The sequence below is a fragment of the Centropristis striata genome, chromosome 20 (assembly GCF_030273125.1).
Source record: "Centropristis striata isolate RG_2023a ecotype Rhode Island chromosome 20, C.striata_1.0, whole genome shotgun sequence".
NCBI lineage: Eukaryota > Metazoa > Chordata > Actinopteri > Perciformes > Serranidae > Centropristis > Centropristis striata.
Window position 1 is genome coordinate 26,284,198 of NC_081536.1, and position 15,092 is coordinate 26,299,289.

Consider the following 15,092-nt stretch of genomic DNA (forward strand, 5'->3'; position numbering starts at 1 on the left):
AGCTGTCAAACATATTTTATTGTCAAGAGACTGAAAAGTACATAACTACTCTTTAATCAGTTTTCAAAGTACACGATGTCTCTGTCATAGTGCACAGGAAGACCGTTTTCACATCTGAATGCAATCTTCCTGGTGCGAGCTTGACCACGGTACTGACAGTTGGGATACCTGCCCTGACTTTTCAGTGTACAAACAACAATGTCGAAAGGTCGAAGGCTTTTGGTCAACTGACCGTATGGCTCTCCTGCAAGCCCACAGACAGGTTTGACTAAGTTGGTGGTGGCTCGGATGAAGGTATTGGTCTCTTTGCACTCATTGCTGTCGGTCTTGGTGATCTGTCTCGTTCGTATCACGTGGTCACATCTGTCAGCACGCATCTGGCCATTGATGTGTTGGTTTATAAACTTTATGTAACCAGGGTTTGCATCCTGAGAGAGCACAGTAGCAGAAAGCAGCAGCAAACAAGCCAATGGGATCCTCATGATTCCTGGTAAAGAAAATGTGGGGAAAATGCTCTGTTAAGAGAATTTGTGACAGCATACTGTGGGTGAGTACTTTGTGGTAGTTGGGATATCATTACAATAATTAATAATTTCACATGCAATATTTCACGAGGGTGTGGTTGTAGAAGGATCTCCAGCTGTAAAAAGGAAATCTATTCATCCAAGTCCCATTACAATATATATAATTGTTCTTCTATAAGATAACTGCATCTAAGATTTGAAAAAAAAAGTATTTGTGACTTTACAATCTCTGTAGAAATCCAGAGAAATGATTCATTCATATCATTATGAATTTAGTTTTTCATGTGCTGAAAGCTGTGAAGCTTTAATGCTATACCGCCATGAGACAGAAGCTCTTCATAAAAACTCTTATTGACAGCAGGATAATAAGAGTATAGAGAAAAACAAAACCTTTAAGTGCTATGTAGAGTTTTTCTTCTTTACTTTTTTATCTAATTCTTGTGGCTTAAAGAGAATATTAAAAAAAAAATTGTCAACAAATTTTGTCTCAAACATTATAGATATATGGTTGTATCAGAAAAAAAAGCATATTTACCTGTATCACGAACAGTGACTGTGAAGTCTGTGGAAACTGCTGAATCATTTATATAATTTGTTTTGGACTTTGACTTCTTGGACCAATACAGTGGGAGGTGAATTTACACTGTCGGCTTGTTACTTGGTTCAAGGGGAAAAAAACTGTTGACTGTTTGAGAAAATTTTGCAATAAACCCTCAGCAACAACACATCCACTAGAGTTTGACCAAGTCAATCAAACATGCACAGATGATGGCACAGGCTGCATCTTTTTTTCATGAAAGCACACGTAGGCCATGTAGGCCTAGTTTATCAATAACAACCAGACTAGGAGCATTTACAAGCTCCACAGATGGTTTCCATTTCCAGAGTTGGGAAAATGTTGTTTCAACTTTGCTGTCTTCATGAGTTTTAAATTGTTTTGTGGAAACAAAATGAATGCCACAAAGCTACATGTATTGTTTTGCTCAGTGACTCAGGCGGCAATCTCCGTGTCTGTGCATGGAGGCCAACCAGGAAGTGCCTTAAGCCTGAAATCCACCAAAAATTCCAGCAGGGGGTGCTAAGTTTGGCTGCAAAAAAAATCTGCTCATTCATTTCAGTGCAAAATTTGAAAACTTCTGACTTGATTTATTACCTCAGAAAATGTTTTCAGGACAACAATATGGTCTCAATCGCTAGTAAAAAATCATCTTCAAGACAATTTGATGTCAATAGTTCTAATAATGGCCCCATTTAGAAGAAAATAGAAGATAAAGAATCATATGATTTGGGGCGTGGCAACCTTTGATTGACAGGTCACTGACAAGGCGAGCCGTCATCAGGAGAGAAGTAGAGCAATGCGTATCCACGGCAACGTGTCAATAAAGTTATATATAACGTTATATAGATAGAAAAGAGGACGTTTACCAATTTCGTCTCATAAATTTGACCCTTCCACACTGTATTTTCACTTAATGACTTTATTTGAACGTTTTTTTCAGTAAAAATGTCTTGTTCAGTGTTTGGTTGGACTAACAGACACTGCAAGGAGTCGCTGCTCAGTTTTCTGAGGTAAGAAAGATACATTTTGTTTTTGCATTTCCAGTTTCCATACATTTCCAGTTAGTGCTCCAGTTAATGCTAACATGAATTAGCAGCGGCTTCTCTCAGCCGGGTTGCCGGTGTAGAGAGGCGTGTAGTCAGATCCCTCGCGCTCCGCCACAGTCCAATTATGGTCTGCTCCGCGTATCGGAAACAAGATGTCGACGCAAGATGGCGACGAGTATAACGATGAACTCGAGGCTTCCAACAGGCAGTCCACAAACCAATGGGTGACGTCACGGTGACTACGTCCATTATTTATATACAGTCTATGCAGTGACTTAAATAACACAATGTTGGCGGTTTTTAAGGATTAAAATAAGAGTAAAGGAATGGACCAGGTGAGCCACGAAATATGATCGAGAACTTATTTTTCAGATTACTCCATGAAAATGAATTAATGTTCTGACACTGTGATTTGCTGAGTTTTTCCTTGGCTCATGCTACAGCTTTCCACCAAGTTCAATTAAATTCAGGCTAGTAGTTTATCCATAATCTGGTTGATGGACAGACAGACAGGCAAACCACACCCAAAACATAACCTCCTTGGCAGAGGTAACAACATTTTTAACTCATGGGCTTGATGTCACTTAAATCTTGATAGAACTTCTTAAAACACCATTGTATTTTTAAAAAAAAAATTGATTATCATGTTCTACTGTAATGTTCTTCCGGGGGATCTAAAAATATACTCGAAGATATCACCATAAACTACATCATCTTTTCTTATGTTGTCCTTTTTTAGTTCAGAAAGTTAACTTTTTTCCCAGTAAAACTTGCTTGTGGTTTATATTCATGAGGTTTTGGACAGAATGGGTATAACTGCATGTTGAAAAAGGGCATCACAGGCAGAAAAATAACTAACTATATTTGCCACCCTAAGTAACTGCATTTCCTTAACTGCATCAGCCATACCATCAAAACTGAGTGTCATGTGCTTTAACCACAGCACCACTGGTGATGGGAAGTGGTAAAAATCCAGAAGTAATAGTTGAAGTCGTTGAGGCTGTAGTAGTAAAAGTGGAAGAAGGAGCAGTAGTGGAATTTAAATTGTCTTGTAATCTGTTGAAAAAAATCTGTAATCTGTTAAAAAAAAAAAAGCTTGTAAAAAGTAGAGGAAGAAAAAGAGTCATTGCTTAAATGTTCTTGAAGAGCCTTTATATTACTAAGCTAATGGTCTTCTGGATAGGTTCATATGCTTGAGTTTTTTTTTCTGACATGCTGATATAAGTGAAGACAAGATACAGACTCCTAGCCTGCATTCAATCTTATTCCATGACACCACAGAGTATGCCAACGTGCATATAAACACTTTAACATTGGCTCCACCGATTTGGCTGCTGGTTCTCTACAAGGGTTTTGCCCCTTGTAAGATTCATCAACTGAGTTGTTGACTGTATTGACATACCTCCAGCCTTGGCAGTTTGTAAGTTCTTGTATCTCGGACACTCTGATACCAACAAAGATCTTAAAGCGACAGGAATCTGCCTGCAACCAAGCAAGAACAGTGGTCGAATCTGACCAAAGGATGGTATGTCTAATAGAAAGAGTCAGTTCTGTTCTGAGGAGGTCACAAAGACGAGCACCTACTAGAGCTGCACAAAGCTCTAGTCTAGGAATTGACTGCTGTCTCTTTGGTGCCACGCAGGATCGAGCAAGCAAGGACACTTGAACTTGCCCCCCTTCATCCTCTAACTGAATATATGCAACTGCTCCATAAGATGATTCCGATGCATCACAGAATACATGAAGGTCTTGTTTAGAGGGGGAGGGGACCATGGGCCATGGCAACTGTGGGGAAGCTTTGGATGCAGTTGTCAACGTAGATTCCCTTTCCCACTGAATGGCGCACCGGATCATTCGGCTGAGTATGACTTTCAATGTGCCTTTGGAGGGCAAAGGTAGCACAGCAGGGGCTAAAGGTAGTCCCAAAAGGCAGGACCTGCCATTCGTAGATGGATGGAGGGGCATCTTTCATCATGTTCCGCCAGAGAAAACAAAAGAGACGCTTATCTTGGGTCAAGAGCCGAACCTGATGAAACATGCTCTTTATGTCACACACTGATGGCGACAGCATGTTCTCGAAAGCGGAGTAAAACTCAGAGGAGGGAAGGCCCCATGTTAGGTCCAGGCAGTGAGGTCTTATTCAAATTTTGGCCTTTGTATTCGAACGAACAGTCGAAGACAAGACAATTCTTTGCATTATGGGTTACCATATGATGAGGTATATACCATGCCTCTTGGGAGCCTTCAACTTCCTCTGCGGTAAGCCTTTTCACAGGACCTGCCTACCTGAAAGAATTTGTATCAGATTTCTTATTGATTTCACAGAGGATCTGTAGATGTCTCCTCTTACAGGTGTTGCAATCTCTGTTTAGTGTGCACTTAGCTGCGACATGTGGTCGGGCACAGCGCCAACACCTCTTATTTTCCTTGATCCAAACTATGATTTGTCTCTTGTTCAGAGCTTTGATGGCACACTGGCTTATGTGATGACTTGTGGAGCTACAATAGGCACAGAGAGACCTTGAGGGCATTTGGGGTTCCCTACGCTCCCCGATGCTGTTAGCTCCATGGAGTAAAGTTGTGGTTGCATGGGTGGAAACTAGTGGTCTGTGTGATCGAGGGTGATTCGGGCCTGTGTAATCCCGTCTAGGTTGGCAACGGGACTCCATTTGCAGCCATTCAGAAAGGTCTGTGAGGTCATAGTTGGCATCTACCTGGGTTCTGTACATATGATGTTTAAAGCGGCTAACCTGTTTATTCGGGAGTTTCTCCAATAGCCTATCTACGTGTGAGCCACAGAGAAGTTCAGCATTGCCTTGATCAGCCATAGTTCTTAACAGCCCAACCAGTGCTTGGACTCACAGGGCAGAGGCATTAAGGGCGTAAAAAAAAAACTTGAACTCCTCAGTTTCATCTCGATCCAGTAGGTTGGTCAATGCCAGTCGCAACATCCTGTATTGTACCTCATCCTCCCTAATAAAGTCAGGGAATTTAGGCTTCGATTGGTCTGTAGTGCCTGGATTGGTCAGCAGGAGGTACTGCAACTCCTCTGGTGGAGTCCAAGGATCTGGACTGTCAGGGAAGGGGGGGATGAGGAGACACAGGCTGATAGGAGACTGGAGGATGGGATTGCAGCGAAGGAAGGGAAGGTAAAGGATTAGATGAAACTGGCTGGTGATGAGGAACTGGGAGATGCAAGGGGATTGTTTGGGCTGAAGATGGGGGGTGCTCTTGTGGGTAAAGGGGACGAGGGATTAATTGCGTGAGCTCTGATGCTACATGGAGGAAATGTGGTGCTGGTCCCCCGTGTATTATTGACATAGCAATCATCTTGCCTGCAAGATAGTATTCATCTTCCCTGACAGCTGATACAGAGAGTACAGAATTGTTATGGATATATACCACCAACATCAGTGGAAGATAAAAAATATATATATAAATATTATGTAAAACTGAAAATTTTAAAATGATGTAAAAAAAAAAAGACCTGTGGAATTGTACATTGTTTTCGGAGTATGAGCTGCGTCGAAATCCTCTCACAGCTCCATCCCATACATCAGATCTTGAAATGTTAAACCTGCTGACTCTGATCAATTGCAAGTGCCAAATTTGCAATGATTTCTGGTGCCTGCACACTTGTGGGTCTAGAAAAAGTGAGAAACTTACTTTAGACTTTAAAAATATACTCAAAGTGTAGTAGCTACAAAAATCAAAAATCCCTCATTCCATATTTATAAACTATATCTTGACACTTCATTGACACGAGACACTGATGAGTCAATCTCTAAAACAATGATCAACTTTTTATTTTTAATAACTTAATTCCAATGGACTCTTTTCAAACACACATCTCAACAACTATCCAAGCAGTTACAGTTTTGTGACTTCTCACTTTTGTATAATTTAATTTTGGACAGAATAGAGAGCTGGTTAATTTTCTACTTATGTCTACATGACTCACTCAGATTCTTCTGAGGACACGTCATTTCTTTCCTCAGGAATGACAACTTCATCCTCATCCTCGTCAATGACAATAGGTAAAAATAGGTTGGTGTAGTTTCTGCAAAATGAAGACATTATGTGCACACAATATAAATGCATAAATGTGCAGTAGATTAGCACAAATTTGCCCAATCACATGGTTGGCCTGATGTTTAGGTTAAACTGAAAAACATCTAATCTTTGTTATGAGAGAAATGTGTTTACCCCTCAATAATGTTGCGTTTGTGATATTTTGTCCACCACTGTATATATAATGAGACAAAACACACCTGTAACAGGAGCTCTGGACATCAACACATCCGGAGGTACCTGGATAAGTATCTACCTCATCCAAGTGTATAGTCTGAAAATTAAGAAATGTAGAAATAGGCTAAATATTAAATCAAATGACAACATAACTATGTAACTAACTCTATGGATTACTTAAAAGGGATCGTTCAACATTTTGTCAAATTTGCTTATTGTAATAATCGCTATAGTCATATGAGTAACACAATGGAGGTGGACGGTACACATCACTCCCTCCCTCAAAACTAATCAAATACACAACCCTACAACACACACACACACACACACACTAAACTACTTACACTTTGTCAGGCTCTTTGTTTACAGGAGTGCTATTGTGAAGAGGTTCAAATGGCTGTAGTGAAGACAATTATTTGTTTAGTACCGAAAGACCAATGTCAAAAATCCACACAGGTTGAGGGCAGGTTAATCACAAAAATGATCAACCAAATATGTTTTGAATTGCACTCACCAGTGTATCAGCTAGATCAAACTGTCTTGATGTTGTTTTTAATCACAATCTCAGAGTCAGATGTGTCAGTAGGGAGCAACTAATACAATCCAAGGGCCTATTTCAAAAGACAGCTTCACTATTGATCCGAAAGTGAGGGAAAGTGCATTTTTTTTTCAGAAAGGGAAGTAAAACCTCTTAAAATTTACTAGCTAATTATAGAATAATGTTTACTTTGGTGATTGTATGGGCCATTATTGCCTATCTAGTCACTATTTCTAAAACAGTTAGTGTAACAAAGGCCTTGTGTATCAACATTCCACACACAAATAAAAGCCATAAAACATGTCATCTTTTGCAAAAGCGAGCTCTTCATCAAAATCTATATAACTCTTCAAACATGATTCCAAACTCTACACAAAAACACCAAATATATTTGACCTTTACATCAACACCTCCACGTGACTGAATGTTAAAAGTGTTCCAGATTCAGCACATTTTGTAATGATTATATGCTAAATATAATTACATTACTGATATATATTGCAGACATTTTTCATTTCTGAATTGACTTGCATTTCAGTGTCCTTGTGGAGCTAGTCAACAGAGACAGGCTTCCAGTCTAATCTAGAGGACTGTTTGGCGTTTTACACAACACTAGGTGCAGTGTTTTGTTTTTTTAAATCTGTGAAGCAAAAAATGTGTAGTATAATTCTTTAAGTGATGACTGACATTTTGCGCCGTCAACAAATTACTCCACTGTTCTGGAATAGAAAATTAAGATTTTTCCGTTTCAAGGTAGATCAACTCAGAGAAACTCCATTATGAAACAGAACCCATATTTTTGATAAATAAATAAAGATACAAACAAACAACTAGAAAATTTCCTCTGGGGAAATTTTGAAAGGGCCACGGGGGCTACTGCCGGTGTGTGTACACTATGATGAGATTCTTCAGAGATTTCAAACTATGCCCTTTAACCTCAAAATATGCGTGTGTGTGTGTGTGTGTGTGTGTAGGTGTAATTAAAATCACATAAAGTTACCTGTGTGTGTGTGCGTGTGTGTGTGTGTAATTAAAATCACAAAAAGTTACCTGTGTGTGTGTGTAGCGAAAATCGCATAAAGTTACCTGTGTGTGTGTGTGTGTGTGTGTGTGTGTGTGTGTGTAATTAAAATCACATAAAGTTACCTGTGTGTGCGTGTATGAAGCATCTGTATGCAAGTGTGAGGAGTGTGCGCACTTTAGTGCATGTGTGTGTGTGTGTGTATCTGTAACTGTAATCACATCAAAGGCAATCAGATCAAAGCAATCAACAGAATTAACTGCAGCTGTTAATGTTCCGAAAGAGTGACAGCAGAGATGGACAGACTCGAATTTCTGGCCTCGAACAGAAAGCATTTTTGGCAAAACCATAATACCTATCATTGATCCGACTTCACTTTGAGCGTCCCGAGTTCTTCCTGAACGTCTACATACGTAGACGTCTATTAGAAAATAGCTTTGTTAGAGCGATCTAAAAAAACTGTTCCATCTTATTTTTTTCCGAAATCTTCCTGCGTTTTTAATATGGGACCCAATGACGCTGTTGGTGGTGTTGGTGGCACATCTTTGCGTCGTACGCCCAAACTATAACTCTGACAGCTTTACCAGAGAATTGTGAGTGAGAAGACAAATTTTCCTATGTTTCTATGTATACATTATTTCTGTAGAGTGGAATTTGCGGCCTGGAGCGCAGTTTTCAAATTTATTTTTTGACAGTTTTTTCTCTCCCTCTACACTCTGGCGATGATGTCACACACTGTGGCACGAACATTCCGTGCAATACACACCCATTATAATCTCAGAATTTCTCGAAAAATGATCATGGTCATTGAACAGGGATTGATAAAAAACTATCTGACCTATCGAAACGTGGATTAATACACAGATACACAAGACTTGTGTCTACTGTTTAAAGTTTAAATGGAGTCTCTAGGTGAAATTATGCCTGAGAAGTAGACGTTTAAATATCTCCAATTATTTTTCTTTTTCGCTCATTTTTTGTAGGCCGTCCCATTCATTTCAATGCAAAATTTTGGGCAGAAAATTCGTATTCTGTCAAGAAAAGTAATAGCACACCGATCCCAATCAAACCTCACGTTTTGATATATAATTTGTCCTGCAACTCTTCAAGTTGTAGGACTAGTAGCGGGAGGAAATTGCGTCCGGAAGAGGAAGAAGAAGAAATCCACAGTATAACAGTAGTGCTCGGTGCGATTGCCCCGAGGCCCTAATAAATAGCAGATTCCTCAATGACTAACATATGGCCGTTCAGCAAGTCAAGACATATTTGCACTGGACACAACTACACAGTTCACCTTCCTCAAAGTCTTTCTTTGAGCAGATGAAAATGGTGATCCGCTGATATGGCCTGCCAATTTCTGCCTTGTATGTTTGTAGACTAAACGGCCTTTGTGTCCCAGGGATATTAATTACTTCAGAGCCATCTGGATATAGAAGGAGGAAAGGTCCTTCATCCAGGTCTTTGTTGAAGTCCCTCATTTTTTCCAATGCCTGATTAAACAGATCTGGGGCAGTGATGTCAGGATGTTGTAAGGCAAAGAGTTTCCCCACGCTGTGGCTTGAGACTACCACCCTTTCCAATGGTCATCAAACCTACATTTATCTGCAAAAAAAAAAAAAGTGGTCTGTTAGTGGGTAATGTTTAAAGATCAATGTTTACTTAAAATGATACCAAATGCTATGTTACATGTCACACTTGGACTTGAGTATTAAATTCATCATGCATGTCCTAAACACAGTAAACTTTTTCAAACAGATAATTGGTAACACAATGAATATTTGCATGTCACAGTTACATATTCATCATGATCAGAAACTAGCAAATATGTACAAAAGTGACAACAGAACAGTGTCATTATCTGAGTAATATGGTCGTGGCACAGAAGCCAATTGGTACAGGCAAAAAATATATTGGTCACCATAAAACTGACCCTACCATCAGGCTTTAAGAGGACTGAATTGAAAGAAGAATGTCAACAGCTAGTTTACAGTTGCAGTTACATTCTCACTCTGAGCCATAACCAACTTACCGTGACTTTACTCGTTTTCTTTGCCTGCATTTTCCCACAAGACATTTTTTGCCTCTCCTGTGTCTTTCTCTTTCTGTACTCCAGAAAGGTCCCTAGAGTAGGGGGTTTGAATAGTCTGTGATTCTACAGGGAAGCAAAGGAAAAATATGTTACATTATCCAGATACATAAATACAGCAGTAGCCTAATGTTTTACAGCATACAAGAATCAAATTAAGACAACACAATAAAATGTAGTACAGTGCAAAATATGGGTGCAGTTTTGGGGACACAAACAAACTGAAGCAAGAAAGTAAACAAATCTAAAAACAACTGCAAATTTAATCTAAAGCCTGAAGTTGCGTCATCTGTCTTCAATTTCACTGCCTATAAAGGTCACTCTAACGTTACTGACTACCAAAAGATACTCTGGCAAGTATAATAAAAGGGATTCTGATACTGGAAACTAACGTAAGTTATAGATACTGTATCCCAATTCAGACACATCCGCGCGGCCGCACTTTCCGGTGTTTCACGGTAATTTTGAATAAGATCGCCACCACCAGTGTAGATATAATTGATTTATACATATTTAACAATCTACGTGTGAAATTTCATTCATGTACATGGAGATTTACATGTCTAATTACAATATGAAAGTAACTCTGATGAGAGAAAGCAGAAAGAGCGCTCAGGCCACTCTCAGGCGATGATCTTAAAAGTACATCTCTATTTTTACTGTACTGTATTTTATTGTGAAAGACAGAAGTACGGCCCGGGTGTGTTGATAATGATGGTTGATAACGGTGTTATTTATTATTTATTTACCCAGAAACATCCAATATCCCCAGAAAAACTCAGCATCCCCCATTGTTTTATTGTTTTACAACGAGGAGATCCAAGTGTCCGACTATGGAAACAGTTAACGTACAGCTAATTTGCCGATGTTAGTGTCCTTTTGCCGACTCTGGTAAACCCTAGGCTAACGTACACAGTTAAAACAATATACTGTAAGAAGGATATGAAGTTAGACTTTAGTTTCACACCATTTAATTAATTGGAAGCATAACATGATCATTTATATTAGTATTTAATGTGAAATTTTGATAGAATGTTAGCCGAACGGTGTCCGAGTTGGGATACAGTTACGCTAGCTAACTTGCTCTGGTAAGCTAACTTTACACCATCCAAACATAAACATTACATTAACGTTACATGAGTGCCGTCACCGTCTTCCTGTAGCCTTTTCCCACAATCACTGCAGAAGTTTGGTTTTTCCTCAAACTCTTTGCCACAGTTATGGCAATACATCTCGGCATGTTCGTTTGTTTATTATTGTCTGGCGGTGTAGTCCTTCCGGTTCAAAGGACTATGGACCACCAGTCCAATCAGCAACGATTCATGTCGCTCGAGGGTACCTACCTTTTCCAGTTTGGTTAATGTCGTTGTCGTTTCTGTTTTGCCGTTGTGTTTTTTTATTTGTTGTTGTGTTTTTTTATTTGTTGTTGTGTTTTCTGATTTGCCGTTGTTTTTTGATTTGCCGTTGTGTTTTTTGATTTGTTGTTGTGTGAAGTAATTTGTTGTTGTGTTTTCTGATTTGCTGTTGTGTTTTTTGATTTGTCGTTGTGTTTTTTGATTTGTCGTTGTGTTTTCTGTTTTGCCGTTGTGTTTTTTGATTTGTTGTTGTGTTTTCTGTTTTGTTGTGTTTTCTGATTTTCCGTTGTGATTTGCACTTCAGGGCCACCGTAGTATAAGTTAATTTTTAATGTAATATTTTACTGTACAATAAATATTGAAGTGCATTTTATTATGAATGTCCACAGTGAAAAGTCCTGTAGTTTTGTGAGAATATACCTGAAGTCATGTAGAATGAACCTGCAGTGAAATTAGTGACTGGAAAGTGGAGGTGTTTTACAAAATAAAGTGAACAGTTCTGTGAATATCATGCAATTAATCGTATTTCCATATTTATCTGATATTTGGGCCTGGTTGTGTAACACTTTATTCTGAAAACCGCACGTGGACACAACAAATACATTTTCGGCACGGCACAATTTGATTATTTCACGTGGTGTGTTGATGTAAGATTAATACTTCATCTCCTCTCTGCTGGTAAGAGTTTTATACTGAAAAAAGGTGATAAAGAATGACAGTAAAGTGTTTTTCCTTCAGATCAGCTCGCTTGGAGCAGTTTCAGTGAATTTACCGTAAATATCACAATAAGGGAGCACTACATCATACAGGGACGGCTGGCTTGACTACGGAGAAGCGAATGACGGCTCACTTGACCGCAGTGAAATGTGATCTTTTCGTTTTTAGAGTTTTACTCCTTTTAAGTGCATAATTTACGGGGTAAGGGCTCAATGTTGGTTTAATTAAAGTGCTTTCGAGGTAGGCAAACGGCCGATGACATTTTCACATAAAATACCTAAAAAACAAGTTATAAAAAATGAAATAAAAATTAATAAAAAGAGACATAAGTGCCTCACTCTAGTGGTTGTCTGAGTTAAAAGTCCTTTAAAAACATACAGAAATAGATATACTAACCTAATATATACATTAAAACGGGATCATTACTAACTCACCCTTGTGGAAAAAACCATAAATAACAATTAATAACATTACTTTAAAAAAAACATGCAAAATCACACGATATATTAAACACAATAAATATAAATAGTCCAATTTATAAATAAAAACATGCCTTAGTGTAAGATTTTGTGCTTTAGTGGTTTTTATTGGTTCATGCATTGTTGTGACAGAAGTTTACTCACAGGGTGAGCTGGTAAAATCCATAAAACATTGTAAATAAATAAATAGATAAATCAATCAATCAATCAACTAAAAAAGATTAGAAAACCATTATATTAGTTTATTTTTGGAGGCTCTGGGTCTTAAGGAGGGTTGGTTGCGTTTTTTCTCTTTTCTGTATTACATTCCTATTCGGGAGGAATTTGGTTTTAGTTAAAATCTGGAGAGGAGCGGGTGATTTTAAAATCTTTCATTAAGGCCCATCGGATCGACTGTTTTTAGTTTAAAAATCCAACGTCTTTCTGCCGCTTGCCTTTGTTGTTTTGTCCAAATGGTCTTACACTCTAAACCTCTGTATTTAAAATTTTCAATTTTGTGTTGGGTGAAATGTTTGTAAAGGAGCATGTTTTTGTCCTGTTTCCTGATTTTATTGATGTGTTCACTGATTCTGGTTTTGAGTTCTCTTCCTGTTTCTCCCACATATAGTTTATTGCATTGATTACACTGAATGAGATATTGTTCGGATTTGCTCTGTTTTGTTGTGTTTCCTGCTGCTTTCTGTGTTCAGTGGTGTGTTCCCTCCCTGCTGGTCCCAGGCTGGGCGGGGTTGACCCACTTCTGGTTTCTGCTGCCACCTCCACTCACCTGCAGCTCGTTCAGCAATCAGCACTGCTGCCGCCTCCACTCACCTGTAGCTCGTTCAGCAATCAGCACTGCTGCCGCCTCCACTCACCTGTAGCTCGTTCAGCAATCAGCACTCTTCAAAAGGTCTGCTCCCACAGCCACTCCTCGCCAGCTCGTGGTTGATTCCCCCATGTTTGCTGTTGCCTCCTGCTTCGCCCAGCCTTGCACCCCAGCTCCACACCTGCCTCTCAGCCTATTTCATTAAAGAACTTAAACTGCTATCTGCTAGTGATGGGTAGATGAAGCCTCATGAAGCCTTGAACCTTTCCAGCCAACTGGTTCGAGAAAAGGTTCATATCTTGAGGCTTCATGTGCTCACAAACCCCCTGCTGGTCCAAATCGTCATTGACCTTTGAGCTGTTTGTGAGGCCTCTTGGTGCATGGAAATAATCACTGCCAACAGAAATAAAAACACCTTAATTTGATTTTGTGTGGTTCATTTATTTATCTGTTGTTTTGATTAATATGTGGGTCATGCTAATAGCAGTGTATAAGTAATTATTAATAATATATAGTAATCATTATTATTTACTTTACCAGCATCATTTCAGTCAATGATAAAATAAATCCAATAGGACATGAGATGTTTGTTAAAAGTGTTAGTGTTTTCAAAGCATGGGGCAGAGATGGGATTGTGCATCAATTGTGCTTGTGACTTTATTGATTGCAGTTTAAAAACAACAAATTCTCCACTGTGCTTGGACTCAGCCAGTTTCTTCTTTTGGAGACAACCTCTCCAGCTTTCGAAAAAAACTCATTCGGATGGGACTGAGGAGGCAGGGGTGCACAAGTCGAACCATTTCCTGAACCACCGAGGCTTCGAACGTCATCAATGACGTCACTCGCCCTAAACAACACAAGCGTCGATACGCGCTCCACCAAAGACTTCCGGGATTTCTCGACACACGCTCCGAAGCATCGGCACGATCCGACCCATCACTACTATCTGCCTCCCGTGTCTGCATTGTGGGTCCAGTTAGTGATGGCTGAGCGAGGCTTTGTTGAAGCTTCGATACTTCATACAAAGCATGGTTCATTACTCGAAGCTTCAATGACACACAGTGCTCGAGTAGGACATCTAGTGGTCAATAAAATGAAGTGCAATGGAGACGTGTCATTGATTGGTTCATGGATTCGTTTTCAACTACACTAGATGACTATGTTTCGAGTGGATACAACAATAACTACAATAAAGGCGATTCTTCTTCCGGAATAATAATAATAACGGACCAATTACAATAGGGTCCTCGTTCCCTAATAATAATAATAATAATAATAATAATAATATTACTAGTAATAATAAAGACAATAACTATTGAAGACCATTCTTATTTAACATGTCTGTACCCTATATACTCTTCACTTTTGTGTTATGAAAACATTTAAATGGGTCATGAGATGTGCTCTAGAAATACAGACATGTAATTTTCACATGGGGCTGATGCAAATACAGATTATATTATGGATTTTGCCAGAGTGTTTTGGGGTTCATTGGTAAAGAGGTTCATGGGTGGGTGCGCTTGTGTAATTTAGGAATTTTTATTGAGGAACAACAGTTTTTCCACAGTTTTGGGGTTTAAGCGATTTCTTTTCTTTGACACAATTTCCCCAGCCTTGGAAAAAAACGTTCACAGGGCACAGATGAGGCTGGGGTGCATAAAAAATGTTTTGCAACCTGATACAAATTTGGGTACACATTTTTGTAGTTTGCCTA

General features: G+C 39.1%; 1 protein-coding gene across 1 annotated transcript; it reads right to left on the minus strand.

The window, feature by feature from the left end:
- On the minus strand, positions 1-1,182 carry LOC131993345 (ribonuclease-like 3). Its single transcript, XM_059359212.1, has 2 exons — positions 1,060-1,182; positions 1-487 (listed from the first exon to the last, which is right to left on the minus strand). The coding sequence occupies exon 2, from the start codon at positions 480-482 to the stop codon at positions 57-59; it is 426 nt and encodes a 141-aa protein (XP_059215195.1). The 5' UTR covers positions 483-487; positions 1,060-1,182; the 3' UTR covers positions 1-56.
- Positions 1,183-15,092: the final 13,910 nt, after the last annotated feature.